Here is an 18,133-nt window from a genome sequence, read left to right on the forward strand (position 1 = left end):
CCCTCTTAGCTTGCAAGCAGAAGGCAGAGAGGACAGTCAGAAGCAGCATCTCATAGGATACACTGGGGATTGTCTATTCTATGTGTTAGCTTTTAGTGTACATTGTTATACAGGGAAGTTTTAGTCTACCTGCAGCTTATCATTGTATGGACTTACCCTCTATATCACTCCTCTCATATACAGGAGAAATTATACCACCAGCTAGAGGGGTGATATACATAGAAATAAGGAGATCAGAACTAATAAGGAAAGATGAAGGAATGGGTCCGAGAGGTGCTAAAAGGGAATTGATAGATGACAATCTGAATTACGAGGAGTGACTATGAAGCAGTTATAAACACAGTACAGATAGTTTTTATGTTGAAAAGTAAAGTTGGTTGGTCCAGTATTTTAAAAGAGAGAATCTGGTGTGATTTATCAATTCAATAAAATGGTATCGATCAGTGAAATGTGGACAGCATAAAAGGGTTGTCCAGGCCTTCCACAAACGTCTGGAGTCATTCTATGTCACTGCAGACTTTGCGGGCAGCGGGGCCGGCAGCGAGACCGAGTGGTTATGTGACGGCAAGTATGCGATATGCATAGTCCCGCTTATTTTTTACATGTTTAAAAATGCAGAAAAAGTTTATTTTTAAATGATTTTTCAAGGTTATTTTTTAAAAGTCAGCTATGGGAAATGATGCTATGTAAAGAAACAAAGACGACATCTATACCCGAGGAATCTGCTCTACGCTGCAGTGCTGTCACTCCGACTGTCTCCGCCTGACGGGAAGCGATGACATCGCTATTAGTACTCGCGGAATAAAACAGCCATACTTCCCAATACTGGGACATATTACTAATGCACTACAGGATGCAGCTTGCCCCATTTATAAAAATGAAAAATATGTCAATGTGGACTAACCCTTAAGGTTCTGTTCACCTTTGTCATCATAAATGGTTTGGAGATGTCCTTCATGGAACAATAAATAATTACATCAGTGGAAACCTCATTGATTATCTATGATTTATTTCACTTGACTTCTAAGAATTGCTTTTCCTATTTTATGCAGTAGAAATGCAAATCTGTTATTGCCAGAGAGAGAGGTTATTTTGTGTGCAGCTTCTCTCCTGCGTCCTTGCTCAGACAATAGGCCGGTGCGTCACCGCCAGAAATAGGAGCTTCTCATGCGGAGATTTCGGCGGCAGCGGCCGAAGGGCAGGAATTCTATTCCGTGTGGTTTACGGCATCCTGGGGGGCTCAGGGTGATCGTGACACATGAGGAAGTTCCTGCCCTCGGTCATTGTCAGCTGGTTAATGTCAGCAGATTTATTCTTCACTTTAATGGGGTTTCATTATGGCTGTGAATAGTCTACAATATATGCAGCTTACAATGAATGTTCATCATAAAGTTAAAGCATATGTCAGTCACCGAAAATAAAACAGAATTACTGCCCATAATATCCCTCCAATCAAGCTAAAACTGCTTTTGGTTGACATATACCAGTCTAATATGACCCATATTGGTCCCAAAATTCATGCACTGCTCCTAGCCATTCACTCTTTTTTAATGAGCCGTTCCTCTTTATTAACATTTTGCCATCTCTATAGATGCCGGAACTTCCTTTTCCTCTTTATCAGGCATGCATTGCCATTGTCGAGTAGATTGCCTGCCATGAACTGAAAGCCCCTCACTGTTATACCTGCATGCAGTTTGTCAGACAGGAGAGCAAGAGCAGACAGATGATGACCCCCCACCGCTCCCTGTAATCCATCCCGGGGTCTCTACGGGCGGTCACAGGTTATACAATACATCAGGCAGTGGACAGCAAGTTCAGACAGAAGAAAGACTCTAGTGATCGGCACCTTGCAGTCATTTTTCAGGCTTAAAATATTAATTTAGGTGGAAATTTTCCTAGTCATGGCATTGTCCGTCAGATAATCCTAAACAGAGGCCATTTACCATGTAGAATTACTCCATATAATGAGTGAACTGCATTTACGATTGCTATAAGTGTCAGATATCCTTGTATTTCTTGGTGACTCAGTGACCCCCGAATGATCCACCAGTCAGTGGGGTACACGGGTGAGAGGGAGCCCTATGGGGCTGGGCATTCCCACTCAGGATAAGAGGACTGGTGTATGTCCTGAATCAAATCTGGTGTATCTGTTCATGGCTCCTAACTACGGTAAATATATTTATATATAATAAAAGGTGATACCTGTCCGATATTCATAGTATCCATTAATCCAAAAAAATACTGCAAATGTATGAATGTAAAGCCCACACTGGTACTCTAAATATATCACTGTCAGAAGGATGCACAGACAATATATGTCCACACTTAAAGGGTTGTTCCCTCAAAAAAGAAGAAATCCTCTATCAGGATAACTTGCTCCCGGCGATTGCTCACCCAGCGATCCCATGATCGGAGCTCTGGAACCTGAAGAATGAGCTTTGCACGCCCGTCCTGAATGGAGTGAAGGCAGAGGGAAGTGTGCCCGATCTCCTCTCCATTCATTGTCTATGGGACTGCCGGATAAAAGCTGAGTCCTGCACTTGGCCATTTCCAGCAGACAGTGAATGGAGCAGAGGTTGATCTTACACACTTCGGCTGCATTCAAGACAGCGATACAGAGCCCCGTTCTTGGGGTTCCAACTTGATAGAGGTCAACTATTTTTTTTTGGGGGGGGAATAACCTAAGTTTACTTGACTTGTCTTAAACTATACCACTAATCGATATATCAGTTCAATCAACGTCTGGTACAGAATGTATATGTTAAATGTGTACGTTCTTTACATCTGTGTACTGCCTGTTACTTAGTCTATATTCTGTCTCTGAACTTGAGGGCGGACATACCCTTAATACAACCTGGGGCCCGAAAGGTAAGGGGGCCACTCACACCTCCAAAGCAGCAAATCACTTCTGTCACAGACCCGTAAATGGCTGCATTGTTATGAGCTATTGGGTTGCAAAAGGCCCATATACCGTTCTTGCACAGGGGTCTTTTTCTGGGCCCCTGTATAGACTGTAGTAGAGGAGGCTGACATAGGAGTAGCAGGAATTTGTTGGAAATCTGCTCTATGATGCTTATAGGTATAGCAATATCTTAAAGGCATTTGATGCTTAATCTTTACCTTATCAAATGTGTCGGGGACATGATTTTGTGGCACGTGCTAATATCCAAGTATTCCAGTGTTTCCAGCTGCACTTGTTAGTCCGCCACACTGGTGGAGGCGAATGTTACCAGACCTGTCCATCAGCCTCCTCCCATGAAAAGGACCCCGGCAGAAGTCATTCTGCGAGCTGGGACGCTGTGTTGTCTGTGAGGACGGAGGTGCTAACAGCTGCAGGAGGAGAACCTGTTACTAGTGATGAGCGAATATGCTCGTTACTCGAGATTTCCCGAGCACGCGCGGCGGTCCTCCGAGTATTTTTTAGTGCTCGGAGATTTAGTTTTTATTGCTGCAGCTGAATGATTTACATCTGTTAGCCAGCATAACTACATGTGGGGGTTGCCTGGTTGCTAGGGAATCTCCACATGTAATCAAGCTGGCTAGTAGCTGTAAATCATCCAGCTGCGGCGAAAAAAACTAAATCTCCGAGCACTAAAAACTACTCGGAGGACCCCCGAGCATGCTCGAGAAATCTCGAGTAATGAGTATATTCGCTCATCACTGCCTGTTACACTTATATGTAAGTACCACAAAATTATGTCCCCAATGAAAATAAAAACAAGGTGTCAAACCTCTTTAAAGATTTGATTTTTATAGATGCCCCTAAAATTATGTGTGAGGGACCGCAAAGAAAAGCAAAGGGTTGTCTAAGACTTGGATATTGATGACCCATCTTAGGGCTCGCTCCCACTTGTGATGCAATCGGACGAGTGCAATTCAATAAAAAATCGGATTGCACTCGCCCCAATGTTTCTATGTGGCGCAGCTCACATATGCGATTCTTTTATCATGCCAATTCGGTATGCACCTGAAAATCTTATAGCACGCAGGCTGTCTATTGGTGTGTGTGAAACATCGCACTGCACTCTGATGTCACCCGAGTGCAGTGCGATTCCCGCTGATGCCAGCAGCAGAGGAGATGGAGAGATTACTTTCTCCGTCTCCTCTGCAGCTGTGCTCTGATCCTCTCATGCGAGAGCATCGGCAGACAGAGCACTGACACTTGGACCCTGCTCACAGCATAAAGAGTATCATCGGATGCCATACACTAATGGGACCCCAGCCTTAGTATCAGATCGGTCGGGGTCTCACATCCGGCACATCCATCAATTAACTGTTTGCAGATGATGTGGCGGCCAGAAGTAACCAGTGAGCGGACCCTGATGCCAAAGCTCCATATACTTTGTAAGGGTAGGTTCACACGACCGATTTCTCCATGTGAGAAAAACAGTCTGATTATCCTGATCAGACTGGTATGAGTTTTTCTAAGACGTGTAGAGAGAAATAAAGTTTTTCCATCTTCTCCATTCTGTCAGTAAAAATCAGACCACACTCGGATGTCACATGGATCAAAATCAGTCATGTCTCCAATTTTTTTCTCCAGACCACTTGGTCCGAGGAAAAAAATTTGCACATGTGTACAGCCCCATAGAATATCATAGCTATGAGTACAATTCGTGAAAACCATTGATAAGTTGTCCTAGAAAATCGGTCATGTGCACGAGCCTTAATGGCCATTCTTTGCTTCATAAGGAGTTGAGCTGCAGTACCCAGAATGGTCACTAGACTGTATAGAGCTGTGGTGTCCTGGCTATGTACAATGTAAACCTCTGGTGACTGCATAACCAGCAAACCTGATTGGAGAGGGTGCCAGGTGTCAGATCCCTACTGATCTGATATTGATAGGTAAATCACATTTTTTGCACTGTGTAACCTTAATTTGTGCATATACAGTATTAAATATGTTTTCCCTTTCAGCATTCTGCAACATCTAGTACTCGCGCTCCTGAAGTCCAGCTCTGCCTCCCCGCCGCTGTTTTTGGTCCAGCTCTGCCTCCCTGCTGCCGTTTTTGGTCCAGCTCTGCCTCCCTGCCGCTGCTCCTGGTCCCATTCTGCCTCCCTGCTGCTGTTCCTGGTCCCACTCTGCCTCCCTGCTGCTGCTCCTGGTCCAGCTCTGCCTCCCTGCCGCTGCTCCTGGTCCCACTCTGCCTCCCTGCTGCTGCTCCTGGTCCCAGTATGCCTTCCCGTCGCTGCTCCTGGTCCAGCTGCTCTGCCTCGCTGCTCCTGGTCCCAATCTGCCTCCCCACCGCTGCTCCTGGTCCAGCTCTACCTCCCCGCCGCTGCTCCTGGTCCCACTCTGCCTCCCCACTGCAGCTCCTGGTCCCACTTTGCCTCCCCGCCGCTGCTCTTGGTCCAGCTCTGCCTCCCCACTGCAGCTCCTGGTCCCACTCTGCCTCCCCGCCGCTGCTCCTGGTCCCACTCTGCCTCCCCGCCGCTGCTCCTGGTCCCACTCTGCCTCCCCGCCGCTGCTCCTGGTCACACTCTGCCTCCCCGCCGCTGCTCCTGGTCCAGCTCTGCCTCCCCACTGCAGCTCCTGGTCCCACTTTGCCTCCCCGCCGCTGTTCTTGGTCCCACTCTGCCTCCCCGCCGCTGCTCCTGGTCCAGCTCTGCCTCCCCACTGCAGAAAGAGGAAAACCCTTATGTGGTGTTTTATGGGAAATGAAGTAGCAAAACGACAGGGTTTCGTAGTATGTGCAGTGAAAGCAATCCTTTGTTTGGCTGTATGCCGGGTTACTATATCCATGGGGACATCTGCATAAGCTGGAGTGTAGTGACGGCGGTGGGCACTGCGGTGTAGACGTCCCCTGTGTGCAGTGAGGGGGAGGATGGAGTGACTCATGGTGCCCAGCGAGCGCCATCAGGTGTCCCTGCTCCTCTGCACGTCTCATCCCCTCATGCACGTAGCATGGCGGCCACAGGCAGCGATCTGCAGCGAGGGGCTGCTGCCCATTTAGCAGATGCTGGTAATTTATTAATGTGATTTGCTGGTAACTCGATAAGATATGCCATAAATAGAGCTGGCACGTATGCCCGCATTGTGTATGTGAAGGGCAGGTGTGCGCGGATGGAAATGGGATAAATTGTATGGTGACAGCTCTGTGCAGCGCCCACGCCTTTAACCCCTGTGCTCGTGTGTAAGGGAATGGCGAGCGATTTCATCAATGGCAGGGGGTGTGCTCTGGAGTCAGGACATGCTGATGTCACTCGCATGAATGAATGAATGGCCGGGAGCCTATGGTGAGCATTGATCTCCCCTCCCCCCTGCAGCAGATACATTGATATGAGAACAAATGAGGTCAGTCTGACGGAATCGTCATCCCCGGGTGTCATTAATAATCCATATGCAGGAGGATTTGCAGAGCCCACGTGTCCCATTTGCGTAGGCTCTGCCTTGTGGTTTCCCCCGTTAAGAGCTTGCAATCCTTGTTACAGGAGAGCCGGCTGCTGCGGGGGAATAACAGGATTGCCGTCGCCGCCGTCACATCTCGGTGCCATTCGCAGCCAGCCTGATGTTCTGCTTCTGTTTGCAGAATTCCTTCCTGAAGCTACAAGCCCTAGAAACTGATCTGTGCTCTGCTTTTTTGCCATCTCAGGAGGAGGTCGGAGGACAGTCTCATGGCTGCAAAGAGGCGACCACGTCTCTAATCCAAACTGTGCCAAGCGAGGCGGCAAACCATTCAGGTAAGGGGCACTTATTTATATTCATCAATGTCTATTGTAAGGATGATAACGAAAATATTTGTAAACAGGAATCTGCTTCCTCCATCACAGACATCTCTAGAAAGTGTAACATGTGAACCGCGCTGTAGTGTCTGACATTACATCAGCATTCATTACAATTACCATCCAACAGATGAGACCGAAATAAAGATCGTCAATAGATCGGACTGATCTCTGGATATTATCGAGTATTACGTCAATATTCTACTCCGATCGTAACAGTTTGGTTCTGGTCAGAACATTGACATTCTTGCAATGACCTAGGTGGTGCCTGATGACTGGACACCGCGATCGCTGCTTCATGTCCCTACAGATATGGAAATATTGATCCTGATGATAAGTACTTTGATGTATCGATGACACATCTTAGAATCTTGTTTGGCGTCTTCAGCTAAAGGTGATCATTCGAGGATCTGATCTGTCCCACTAACAGAAATAATCTCTACATCTTTATGATCTTGTTGATTCCAGACCAATGAGAATCGGTTGCGTTGACCACGATGCAGCGATTGCAGTTATTATGGTCATGATCAGAATCATTATTGAGGTTAGACACCGGTGGCATATATATCTGCTTTTAACCTTTGTAAAAGCCGAGCAACATGCAGGGATTTTGCAGCTGTTTTGCTTTGTGATTTGCATTTATCTTTTTACAAGCTTTTTTCGAAATTCAGTTTTTTTCATGCGGTTTCTAATTCTTATCGCGTAAACTAGCGCTCGCAAGCTTTTCTTATAGTGGAATGTTATGGTCACATACTTTTGAGACAGATTTTTCAGATATTTTTATTTACTATACAATACTCTATAGAGAATTCCTAGAAAAGACCTTAAATAGAATCTGTCACCTGATCATTGTCTGTCATCTGTTAGAGAAAGAGACCCTGATTCCAGCGATGTGTCACTTACTGAGTTGCTTGTCACAGTAGTTTTCATAAAATCACTTTTTCATCTGCTGCAGATCCAGCAGTTCTCTGGATGCTGAATGTTTGCACCGATAGAGGTCTGAAGACTTTAAAGAAACACAATATAAAAAAGTAATATCTTTATAGATAGAGAAACAATAGGATTGATGTGACTACATAATTACTATACAATTTTTGGAAAGTTGCTAGAATGTATTCTGCTTTGTTTGCTGGTCATTCCCAATGTGTTTTGCCACTGAGAGAAGTGTCTGGTGGTTGGACCTTTTAGACCAGTTTCTCACAATGGAAATCCTCTAGAGATAGCAGTCAGCGCAGGTTCTCACCGCTCAGTACCAAAGGGCATTAGAGGGAAGCTGTCATCGGGTATTTGGTAACTTTATCTGAGAGCAGCATAAATGTAGAGACAGAGATCCTGATTCCAGCTAGATCTCAATCTATGTATCACTTATTGGGCTGCTTCGTGTAGTTTTTATAAAATCACTGTTTTATCAGCAGGAGATTATCACTAGAGGACTAGTAAACATGTTGCCATATAGTCCTCCATATTCATAAGCTCGTTATAAACCCGCCCCCACCAATGATTGTCAGCTTTCTGTGTACGCTGTGAATGGGCAGAAAGCTACCAATCAGTGACGTCGGCAGGGATATAGAGAGCTCAGCATTCAGAGAACTGCTAGGTCTGCCGCAGATAAAACAGTGACATTATCAAAATGTCAGCAAGGAGCTGAAGAAGTGACACATTGCTGGAATCAGGGTCTCTGCACCATACATGAATATGGAGGACTACACGGCAGCAGGTTTACTAGTCCTCTAGTGATAATCACCTGCTGACCAAATGATTTTTATCAAAACTACACAAAGCAGCTCAGTAAGCGATACATCACTGGAATCGGGGTCTCTGTCCCTACATTATTCTGCTCTCAGATGCGGTAGCAAAAACTTGGTGATGGATTCCCTTTAAGCAAGCTGCATTTTGAAAACAATAAATAAATAAATAAGAAAAATACTGAAAGTATTTAAATGCATAAAAACAGCGTTATTTGCCACAAACAGCTGCTCAAGACGTAGGATTTTTTCTTAACAATGTGAAGCGACACATAAGGGGCAATTAAAGAAAAAACCTCATTAAGCTGTATTGTCACACAGTGGACGTGCCTGTAGCTGAAATGCGCAGGGTCGGAGCCTCAGCCAGGCTTCACTCTGCTTCATTTAGAGGCACTTGGTCCTGTAGGGAAACAGCTGCTTCGTCTGATCGGCCGTGCGGTTTTGTGGGTTTTCCTGCAAGATTAAAGGGGCTGTGCATTAAAAATAGGTTATCACCTATCCTCAGGGCAGGCATCTTCACCGATCGGCTGAACAGGGCACTTTCATCTCCATTGGATAAAGCGGCAGTGTGCATGTCGGACCACCGCTCCAGTCATCCTCTATGGGGCTGCTGGGGGCTGAGCTTGTCTTTTTCTAGCAGCCTCATAGAGTGTCAGTGGATCGTGGGTCAGGCCATTTAATTGTAACATTGATATAAGTGCCCCATTCTGCCAATCGGTGCAGGTCCCAACCATCGGACCCCTACCAGTCTATAGATTATCACCTACCTATGGATTGGGGATCATTTATCTTCACTGGACAACCTCTCTAAAGTGCTTGTTGAATGGGGATCATTTATCTTCACTGGACAACCTCTCTAAAGTGCTTGTTGAATGAGGAGTAAGAAGATTGCAGCAGCTCATGTCTATAGTGTTCTTGGCTGCTAGCATGTCTCCTGCTGTGTATGTAGTTGCATAGTAAAAGTGTTTTACAGTCATACTACAAAGGGGGCTAATTGTTTTAAAGGGACTTTTAAAAGTGACTTTTCCTTGTGGCACCATTGACATTACTTGTGCCAAATTTTTCAGTGTGCGGTATGTGCCAAGTATTGGGATATTGCACTTCTGTCTAGAAATGTTACTCCACTTTTTAAGCCCCTTAGTATAGTAATTTTGTGATTTGTTAAAAATATTGCAATCTGTAAATTGAGCCATATAAATCTATGGGTCCATGAACATGACGAAGGGCACAGAGGATGGCGTCGGAGGGCAATTCGAAAGTTGTCCATCATCAAAATTGTAGTGGATGTGAGAAGCTTTTCAATTTTTTGTTTGTAGCGTCACATCTCCAAAAAGTTGGGACAGAGCCATGTCTACCCTTGTGTAGTGGAGTTTTGGGAATGAAATGTCCCATTCTTGTCTGATGTTGGGCTCTCGCTGCCCCATAGTCCTAGGTCTTATTTGTTGGATTTGTTGTTTCATAATGCACCAAATGTTTTCTATTGGTGAAAGGACTGGACGGCAGGCGGGTCGTTCATCACTCGAACACTTCTGCGAAGCCGTGCTGCTGTGATGGATGCGCTTTGTGGTTTAGTTTTCCAGACTTTTGTGAATGGCACTTGTATTAGTTCTATGGAAGATCTCATCGATGTTGCTCTTACCGTGTGTGATACAGGACACACTTTCCATCTGTAATTAGTCTTTTATGTATTCTGACAATTAGCGCAAAGCACGAGCGCCGGTAATGTATGTGCTGAAACATAGAACATGGTGAATTCGAGGCGCGTGCTCCAGTTTTCTTGCTAGCAGCTAGTTATTTTTCACAATTTGATTGTATTGTTTAGTTCAGGCTCTCAGGTTTACTATTTGGTATGAAGGCAATTTATGTAAGAAAAAAAAGAATGCACTGAATGGATTGCCCAGTTTGTTATAGGTTTATTGATCCTCGGTTTATTGGTGATGAAACTTGATAGTCACGACATGTTACCATCCGATGTTAGAAAAAACTAGTAAATTTACAATATACCTTTCTGAAAGGAACTAACTTAAATGTATCATGCCAAATTTACATCTCAGCAGGCAAGTTTGGATTAAGGGTATGTGCACACGTTGCGGATTTGGCTGCGGATCTGCAGCTGTTTTCCATGCGTTTTACAGTAGCATGTACAGCTATGGAAACCCAAATCCGCTGTGCACATGCATGTCAATTCTTTGTGTGGATTCCGCAGCGTTTTACAGCTTTCCCGTAATAGGAATCCGCAGGTGTAAAAACACAGGTGAAATCCGCACAAAAAACGCGGTAAATCTGCAGGTAAAACGCAGGGAGTTTTACCTGCGGATTTTTGTGAATTTGCACGGAAAAATCCACACACAAATCCGCAACGTGTGCACATACCCTTAATAGCCTGCCTATAACGATGGGTAATCCAAAAAATCCAACTCAATCGATGCCTCTTATAGCACTGATCTGCTACAACAACTACCACAATACAGCAGGAAAACAGTATATAGCTAAACACCTGTAATGATTCTATATTTATTAATTCACAAAAAGATAGATATGAAAAGAATGTCAAAAACCAAAGGACTAGATAACAGAAGTGGGGGCTACCTGGTCCAAAGAAATAAAAAACTAGAGATACAGGAAAAAAATAAGAGACAACAATTAATAGGAAAGTACAGTCTTCAAATGAGCCGTGCCAAACGACAAAGAGGGCGTTACAAAATGATACTACCATAGAAACACAAACTCAGGCAGCGACTGATGTTTCACTATGGCGTAATAACAGTGATGTCCTAGCATCTGTATAATGCACACAGTGATGTCACAACTTTACTACGTACAGAAATTGTCCACGGCACTCGAGGCTCCTGGGTGGTGCTCAAGTAAGGTATCCAACCCGTTAATGAATAAATAATAAACTTGGCACTCAAGAGTTCTTTTTGTAAGATGAAAAGAATAGCAGTTCGTTTATTGGTGCAACCAGTTCAGTAATTGATGCTTTATAAACGTTTTCGGTCACAAGACCTTCATCAGAAACATCACATATGAAACTGGAAGCAGGGTAGCAACCATATATAGGCACAAGAGGCCTGCGCATAAGTATAACCGGGCAGATTGACCTGGAGGCTCCTGGGGAGACAATAGGGTAGGGCGCACTGGGGAAGCGAGGGTCCCGCTGTAAAGAGCTTGCGCTTGTAGCATCCAGGTCCAGGGAACGCCGTATAGCTGGTAGAGCCGGAAGACCAGGTCAATCTGCCCGGTTATACTTATGCGCAGGCCTCTTGTGCCTATATATGGTTGCTACCCTGCTTACAACTTTACTACGTGGCACACAGTGATGTCACTGCATCTGTATAATGCATACAGTGATGTCACCGCGTCTCTATAATGCACACAGTGATGTCACAACTTTACTACATGGCACACTGTGATGTCACCGCATCTGTATAATGTGCATAGCGATGTCCTAGCATCTGGATAATGCACACTGATGTCCTAGCATCTGGATAATGCACACAGTGATGTCCTAGCATCTGGAAAATCCACACAGTGATGTCACAGCATCTGTATAATGCATACACTGATGTTTCACTGTGGGGTAATAACAGTGATGTCACAGCATCTGTATAATGCACACAGTGATGTCCTAGTATCTGTATAATGCACACAGTGATGTCCCAGCATCTGTATAATGCACACAGCGATGTCCTAGCATCTGGATAATGCACATATTGATGTCCTAGCATCTGGAAAATCCACACAGTGATGTCACAGCATCTGGATAATGAATACAGTGATGTTTCACTGTGGGGTAATAACAGTGATGTCACTGCATCTGTATAATGCATACAGAGATGTCCTAGCATCTGGATAATGCGCACAGTGATGTCCTAGCATCTGGATAATGTGCACAGTGATGTCCTAGCATTTGGATAATGCACACAGCGATGTCTTAGCATCTGGATAATGTACATATTGATGTCCAAGCATCTGGAGAAAGCACACCGTGATGTCCTAGCATCTGGAAAATCCACACAGTGATGTCACAGCATCTGTATAATGCATACAGTGATGTTTCACTGTGGAGTAATAACAGTGATGTCACAGCATCTGTATAATGCACACAGTGATGTCCTAGCATCTGTATAATGCACACAGTGATGTCACAACTTTACTACATGGCACACAGTGATGTCACTGCATCTGTATAATGCACACAGTGATGTCCTAGCATCTGGATAATGCACACAGTGATGTCCTAGCATCTGGATACTGCACACAGTGATGTCCTAGCATCTGGATAATGCACACAGTGATGTCCTAGCATCTGGATACTGCACACAGTGATGTTCTAGCATCTGGATAATGCACACAGTGATGTCCTAGCATCTGGATAATGCACATATTAATGTCCTAGCATGTGGATAATGCACACAGTGATGTCCTAGCAACTGGATAATGCACACAGCGATGTCCTGGCATCTGGATAATGCACACAGGAATGTCGCAGCATCTGGATAATTCGCACAGTGACGTAACAGCATCTGGATAATGCACACAGTGATGTCCTAGCATCTGCATAATGCACATATTGATGTTCTAGCATCTGGATAATGCATACAGTGATGTCCTAGCATCTGGAAAATCCACACAGTGATGTCACCTCATCTGAATAATAAACGCACTTTTGGGAAAATAAATCCAATGATGTCACAGCATCGGAATAAAAATACAGGGATGTTGCCATGCAACGTTTGTCATTATAGGTATGTTACATTACCAGGATAACAAACCCAATGATATCACAATACAGACATTTTGTTTACCAGTGATGTCACATTATCAGGATAATAAGCAGTGATGTCACAGCACAGGGATAATAAACACAGTGATGTCACAGTGCAGGGATAGTAAACACAGCAATGTCACAGCACAGGGATAATAAACACAGTGATGTCACAGTACAGGGATAATAAACACAGTGATGTCACAGTGCAGGGATAATAAACACAGTGATGTCACAGTACAGGGATAGTAAACACAGTGATGTCACAGTAAAGGGATAGTAAACACAGTGATGTCACAGTAAAGGGATAGTTAAACACAGTGATGTCACAGTACAGGGATAATAAACACAGCGATGTCACAGTACAGGGATAGTAAACACAGTGATGTCACAGTAAAGGCATAGTAAACACAGTGATGTCACAGTAAAGGGATAATAAACATTGATGTCACAGTACAGGGATAGTAAACACAGTGATGTCACAGCGCAGGGATAATAAACACAGTGATGTCACAGCACAGAGATAGTAAACACAGTGATGTCACAGTACTGGGATAATAAACACAGTGATGTCACAGTACAGGGATAGTAAACAGTGATGTCACAGTACAGGAATAGTAAATGCAGTGATGTCACAGTACAGGGATAATACACACAGCGATGTCACAGTACAGGAATAATAAACACAATGAATGCACACAGTGATGTCCTAGCATCTGCATAATGCACATATTGATGTTCTAGCATCTGGATAATGCATACAGTGATGTCACCTCATCTGAATAATAAACGCACTTTTGGGAAAATAAATCCAATGATGTCACAGCATCGGAATAAAAATACAGGGATGTTGCCATGCAACGTTTGTCATTATAGGTATGTTACATTACCAGGATAACAAACCCAATGATATCACAATACAGACATTTTGTTTACCAGTGATGTCACATTATCAGGATAATAAGCAGTGATGTCACAGCACAGGGATAAGAAACACAGTGATGTCACAGTGCAGGGATAGTAAACACAGCAATGTCACAGCACAGGGATAATAAACACAGTGATGTCACAGTACAGGGATAATAAACACAGTGATGTCACAGTGCAGGGATAATAAACACAGTGATGTCACAGTACAGGGATAGTAAACACAGTGATGTCACAGTAAAGGGATAGTAAACACAGTGATGTCACAGTAAAGGGATAATAAACATTGATGTCACAGTACAGGGATAGTAAACACAGTGATGTCACAGTAAAGGGATAGTAAACACAGTGATGTCACAGTAAAGGCATAGTAAACACAGTGATGTCACAGTAAAGGGATAATAAACATTGATGTCACAGTACAGGGATAGTAAACACAGTGATGTCACAGCGCAGGGATAATAAACACAGTGATGTCACAGCACAGAGATAGTAAACACAGTGATGTCACAGTACTGGGATAATAAACACAGTGATGTCACAGTACAGGGATAGTAAACAGTGATGTCACAGTACAGGAATAGTAAATGCAGTGATGTCACAGTACAGGGATAATACACACAGCGATGTCACAGTACAGGAATAATAAACACAATGAAGTCACAGTACAGGGATAATAAACACAGTGATGTCACAGTATAGGGATAATAAACACAGTGATGTCACAGTACAGGGATAATAAACACAGTGATGTCACAGTACAGGGATAATAAACACAGTGATGTCACAGTACAGGGATAATAAACACAATGATGTCACAGTGCAGGGATAATAAACACAGTGATGTCACAGTGCAGGGATAATAAACAGCGATGTCACAGTGCAGGGATAATAAACACAGTGATGTCACAGTGCAGGGATAATAAACACAATGATGTCACAGTGCAGGGATAATAAACAGCGATGTCACAGTACAGGGATAATAAACACAATGATGTCACAGTACAGGGATAATAAACACAGTGATGTCACAGTACAGGGATAATAAACACAGTGATGTCACAGTGCAGGGATAGTAAACAGTGATGTCACAGTACAGGGACAATAAACACAGCGATGTCACAGTACAGGGATAATAAACACAGCGATGTCACAGTACAGGGATAATAAACACAGCGATGTCACAGTACAGGGATAATAAACACAATGAAGTCACAGTACAGGGATAATAAACACAGTGATGTCACAGTACAAGGGATAATAAACACAGTGATGTCACAGTGCAGGGATAATAAACACAGTGATGTCACAGTGCAGGGATAATAAACAGCGATGTCACAGTGCAGGGATAATAAACACAGTGATGTCACAGTACAGGGATAATAAACAGCGATGTCACAGTACAGGGATAATAAACACAATGATGTCACAGTGCAGGGATAATAAACACAGTGATGTCACAGTACAGGGATAATAAACACAGTGATGTCACAGTGCAGGGATAGTAAACAGTGATGTCACAGTACAGGGACAATAAACACAGCGATGTCACAGTACAGGGATAATAAACACAGTGATGTCACAGTGCAGGGAAAGTAAACACAGTGATGTCACAGTACAGGGATAATAAACACAGTGATGTCACAGTACAGGGATAATAAACACAGTGATGTCACAGTGCAGGGATAATAAACACAGTGATGTCACAGTGCAGGGATAATAAACACAATGAAGTCACAGTACAGGGATAATAAACACAGTGATGTCACAGTGCAGGGATAATAAACACAATGAAGTCACAGTACAGGGATAATAAACACAGTGATGTCACAGTACAGGGATAATAAACACGATGAAGTCACAGTACAGGGATAATAAACATTGATGTCACAGTACAGGGATAGTAAACACAGTGATGTCACAGCGCAGGGATAATAAACACAGTGATGTCACAGCACAGAGATAGTAAACACAGTGATGTCACAGTACAGGGATAATACACACAGCGATGTCACAGTACAGGGATAATAAACACAGTGATGTCACAGTATAGGGATAATAAACACAGTGATGTCACAGTGCAGGGATAATAAACAGTGATGTCACAGTGCAGGGATAATAAACAGCGATGTCACAGTACAGGGATAATAAACACAGCGATGTCACAGTACAGGGATAATAAACACAATGAAGTCACAGTACAGGGATAATAAACACAGTGATGTCACAGTACAGAGAATAATAAACACAGTGATGTCACAGTGCAGGGATAATAAACACAATGAAGTCACAGTACAGGGATAATAAGCAGTAATGTCACAGTACAGGGATAATAAACACAGTGATGTCACAGTACAGGGATAGTAAACACAGTGATGTCACAGTACAGGGATAATAAACACAGTGATGTCACAGTGCAGGGATAATAAACACAATGAAGTCACAGTGCAGGGATAATAAACACAATGAAGTCACAGTACAGGGATAATAAGCAGTGATGTCACAGTACAGGGATAATAAACACAGCGATGTCACAGTACAGGGATAATACACACAGTGATGTCACAGTACAGGGATAATAAACACAGTGATGTCACAGTGCAGGGATAATAAACACAGTGATGTCACAGTGCAGGGATAGTAAGCAGTGATGTAACACCAATGTGATAATAAGCACAACAATGTCACAAGGCATAATAAACTATGATGTCACAATACATTGATAATAAACACAGTTTTGTCACAATGCAACTGATGTCACAATTCAGTTATAAACTGTGCTGTCACAGTACACAGATAATTAACACTGATGTCACAGTACACAGATAATTAACACTGATGTCACAGTACACAGGTAATAAAACAGTGATGTCACAAAACAGGAATCATTAATATTTATAGGTAAACCTTATCGTAGACAGTGACATCACAGTATGGGAACACTGCACCAATTCTAATGGATAGCTGTGAAGAGACGGGAGAGTAAAAACAGCATAATAATACAAGAAATAACGCACTCAGTGAGGTCACTGAAAAATACATATATAGAAAATGAATGATAATCATGCTAATAAAGGTGAAGCATTAGGCATGACACAATATCACATTTGGGTATAATTGAACAGTAAAGTCACAATGCAGACTAAACACCAACATTTGGCAAAGCACACTTCTCAGCCCCCTGGTAGTGCCGATCTCTGCGCCCCTCATAGATGCGGTGCTGCCTACAATACTCTATGGTGCCTACTGGCTGACAGCAGAGGAGAAAAGGATTCCAAAGGGGTGAGAGCCACTCCTGCTTTTAGCTTGGTCTGGGCTAGACAGGAGAACCCAGGGGCTAGTTTTTGGAGAAAGTGACTTCATTAGAAAGCCCAAAAGTTTACATGCCAATACTAAACTTCTAAGCAAAATCATTGCCAATCTCCAGACATTTTGTCCCTGTGTATTCTGGTAATGCCGCAATCATTTTACGTCATTTCTTTTCCAAGTGCACGGTGAATGGAATTCTCCTTCTTGTAGTTTGATTCTATCGTTTATAAGCTTTTTCTTTTTCTTTTTTTTTTTTACTTTTTGCTTGGTTTTTTTTGTGTATGTCAGAGTCCTTTGTTAAATGAAAGCAGTTCAGGCACAGCAGGAAATTACTTCTTTCACTTTTTTCCCCCATTTCTTAAGAAGAGCTTTCTATTTAATTTGCTTTTACTTTTCCCTCCATGCTTTTATGAGAAAATAGTAATACTGCCTGCAGTAGGTACGGACACAAATGATTGCGTCTGGTACAACAGTGCAGACTAAGATGATTGATGAAATATGAGTAAGGCCTCGTTCACACTGTCAGGATATGACGAGGATTTGGACATGGACTAGGTTACTAAATCCACATCAGAGCTAACATTTCACATGCAATTTTCACATCCATTTTACATTCAGCGGAAAAAAGTCTATGAAAAATAATTATCATAATCATGATACG

General features: G+C 43.2%; 1 protein-coding gene across 4 annotated transcripts in view; it reads left to right on the forward strand.

Moving 5' to 3' along the window:
* Nucleotides 1-18,133, forward strand: part of FAM13C (family with sequence similarity 13 member C) — a 451,356-nt gene that overhangs the window by 402,016 nt on the left and 31,207 nt on the right. For all 4 annotated transcript variants that reach the window (XM_077258855.1, XM_077258856.1, XM_077258857.1 and 1 more), the window contains one exon: nucleotides 6,594-6,681. In XM_077258855.1, coding sequence (XP_077114970.1) covers nucleotides 6,594-6,681 — 88 coding nt within the window. The remainder of the gene's footprint in view (nucleotides 1-6,593; nucleotides 6,682-18,133) is intronic.

Source organism: Ranitomeya variabilis, chromosome 4 (assembly GCF_051348905.1).
Source record: "Ranitomeya variabilis isolate aRanVar5 chromosome 4, aRanVar5.hap1, whole genome shotgun sequence".
NCBI lineage: Eukaryota > Metazoa > Chordata > Amphibia > Anura > Dendrobatidae > Ranitomeya > Ranitomeya variabilis.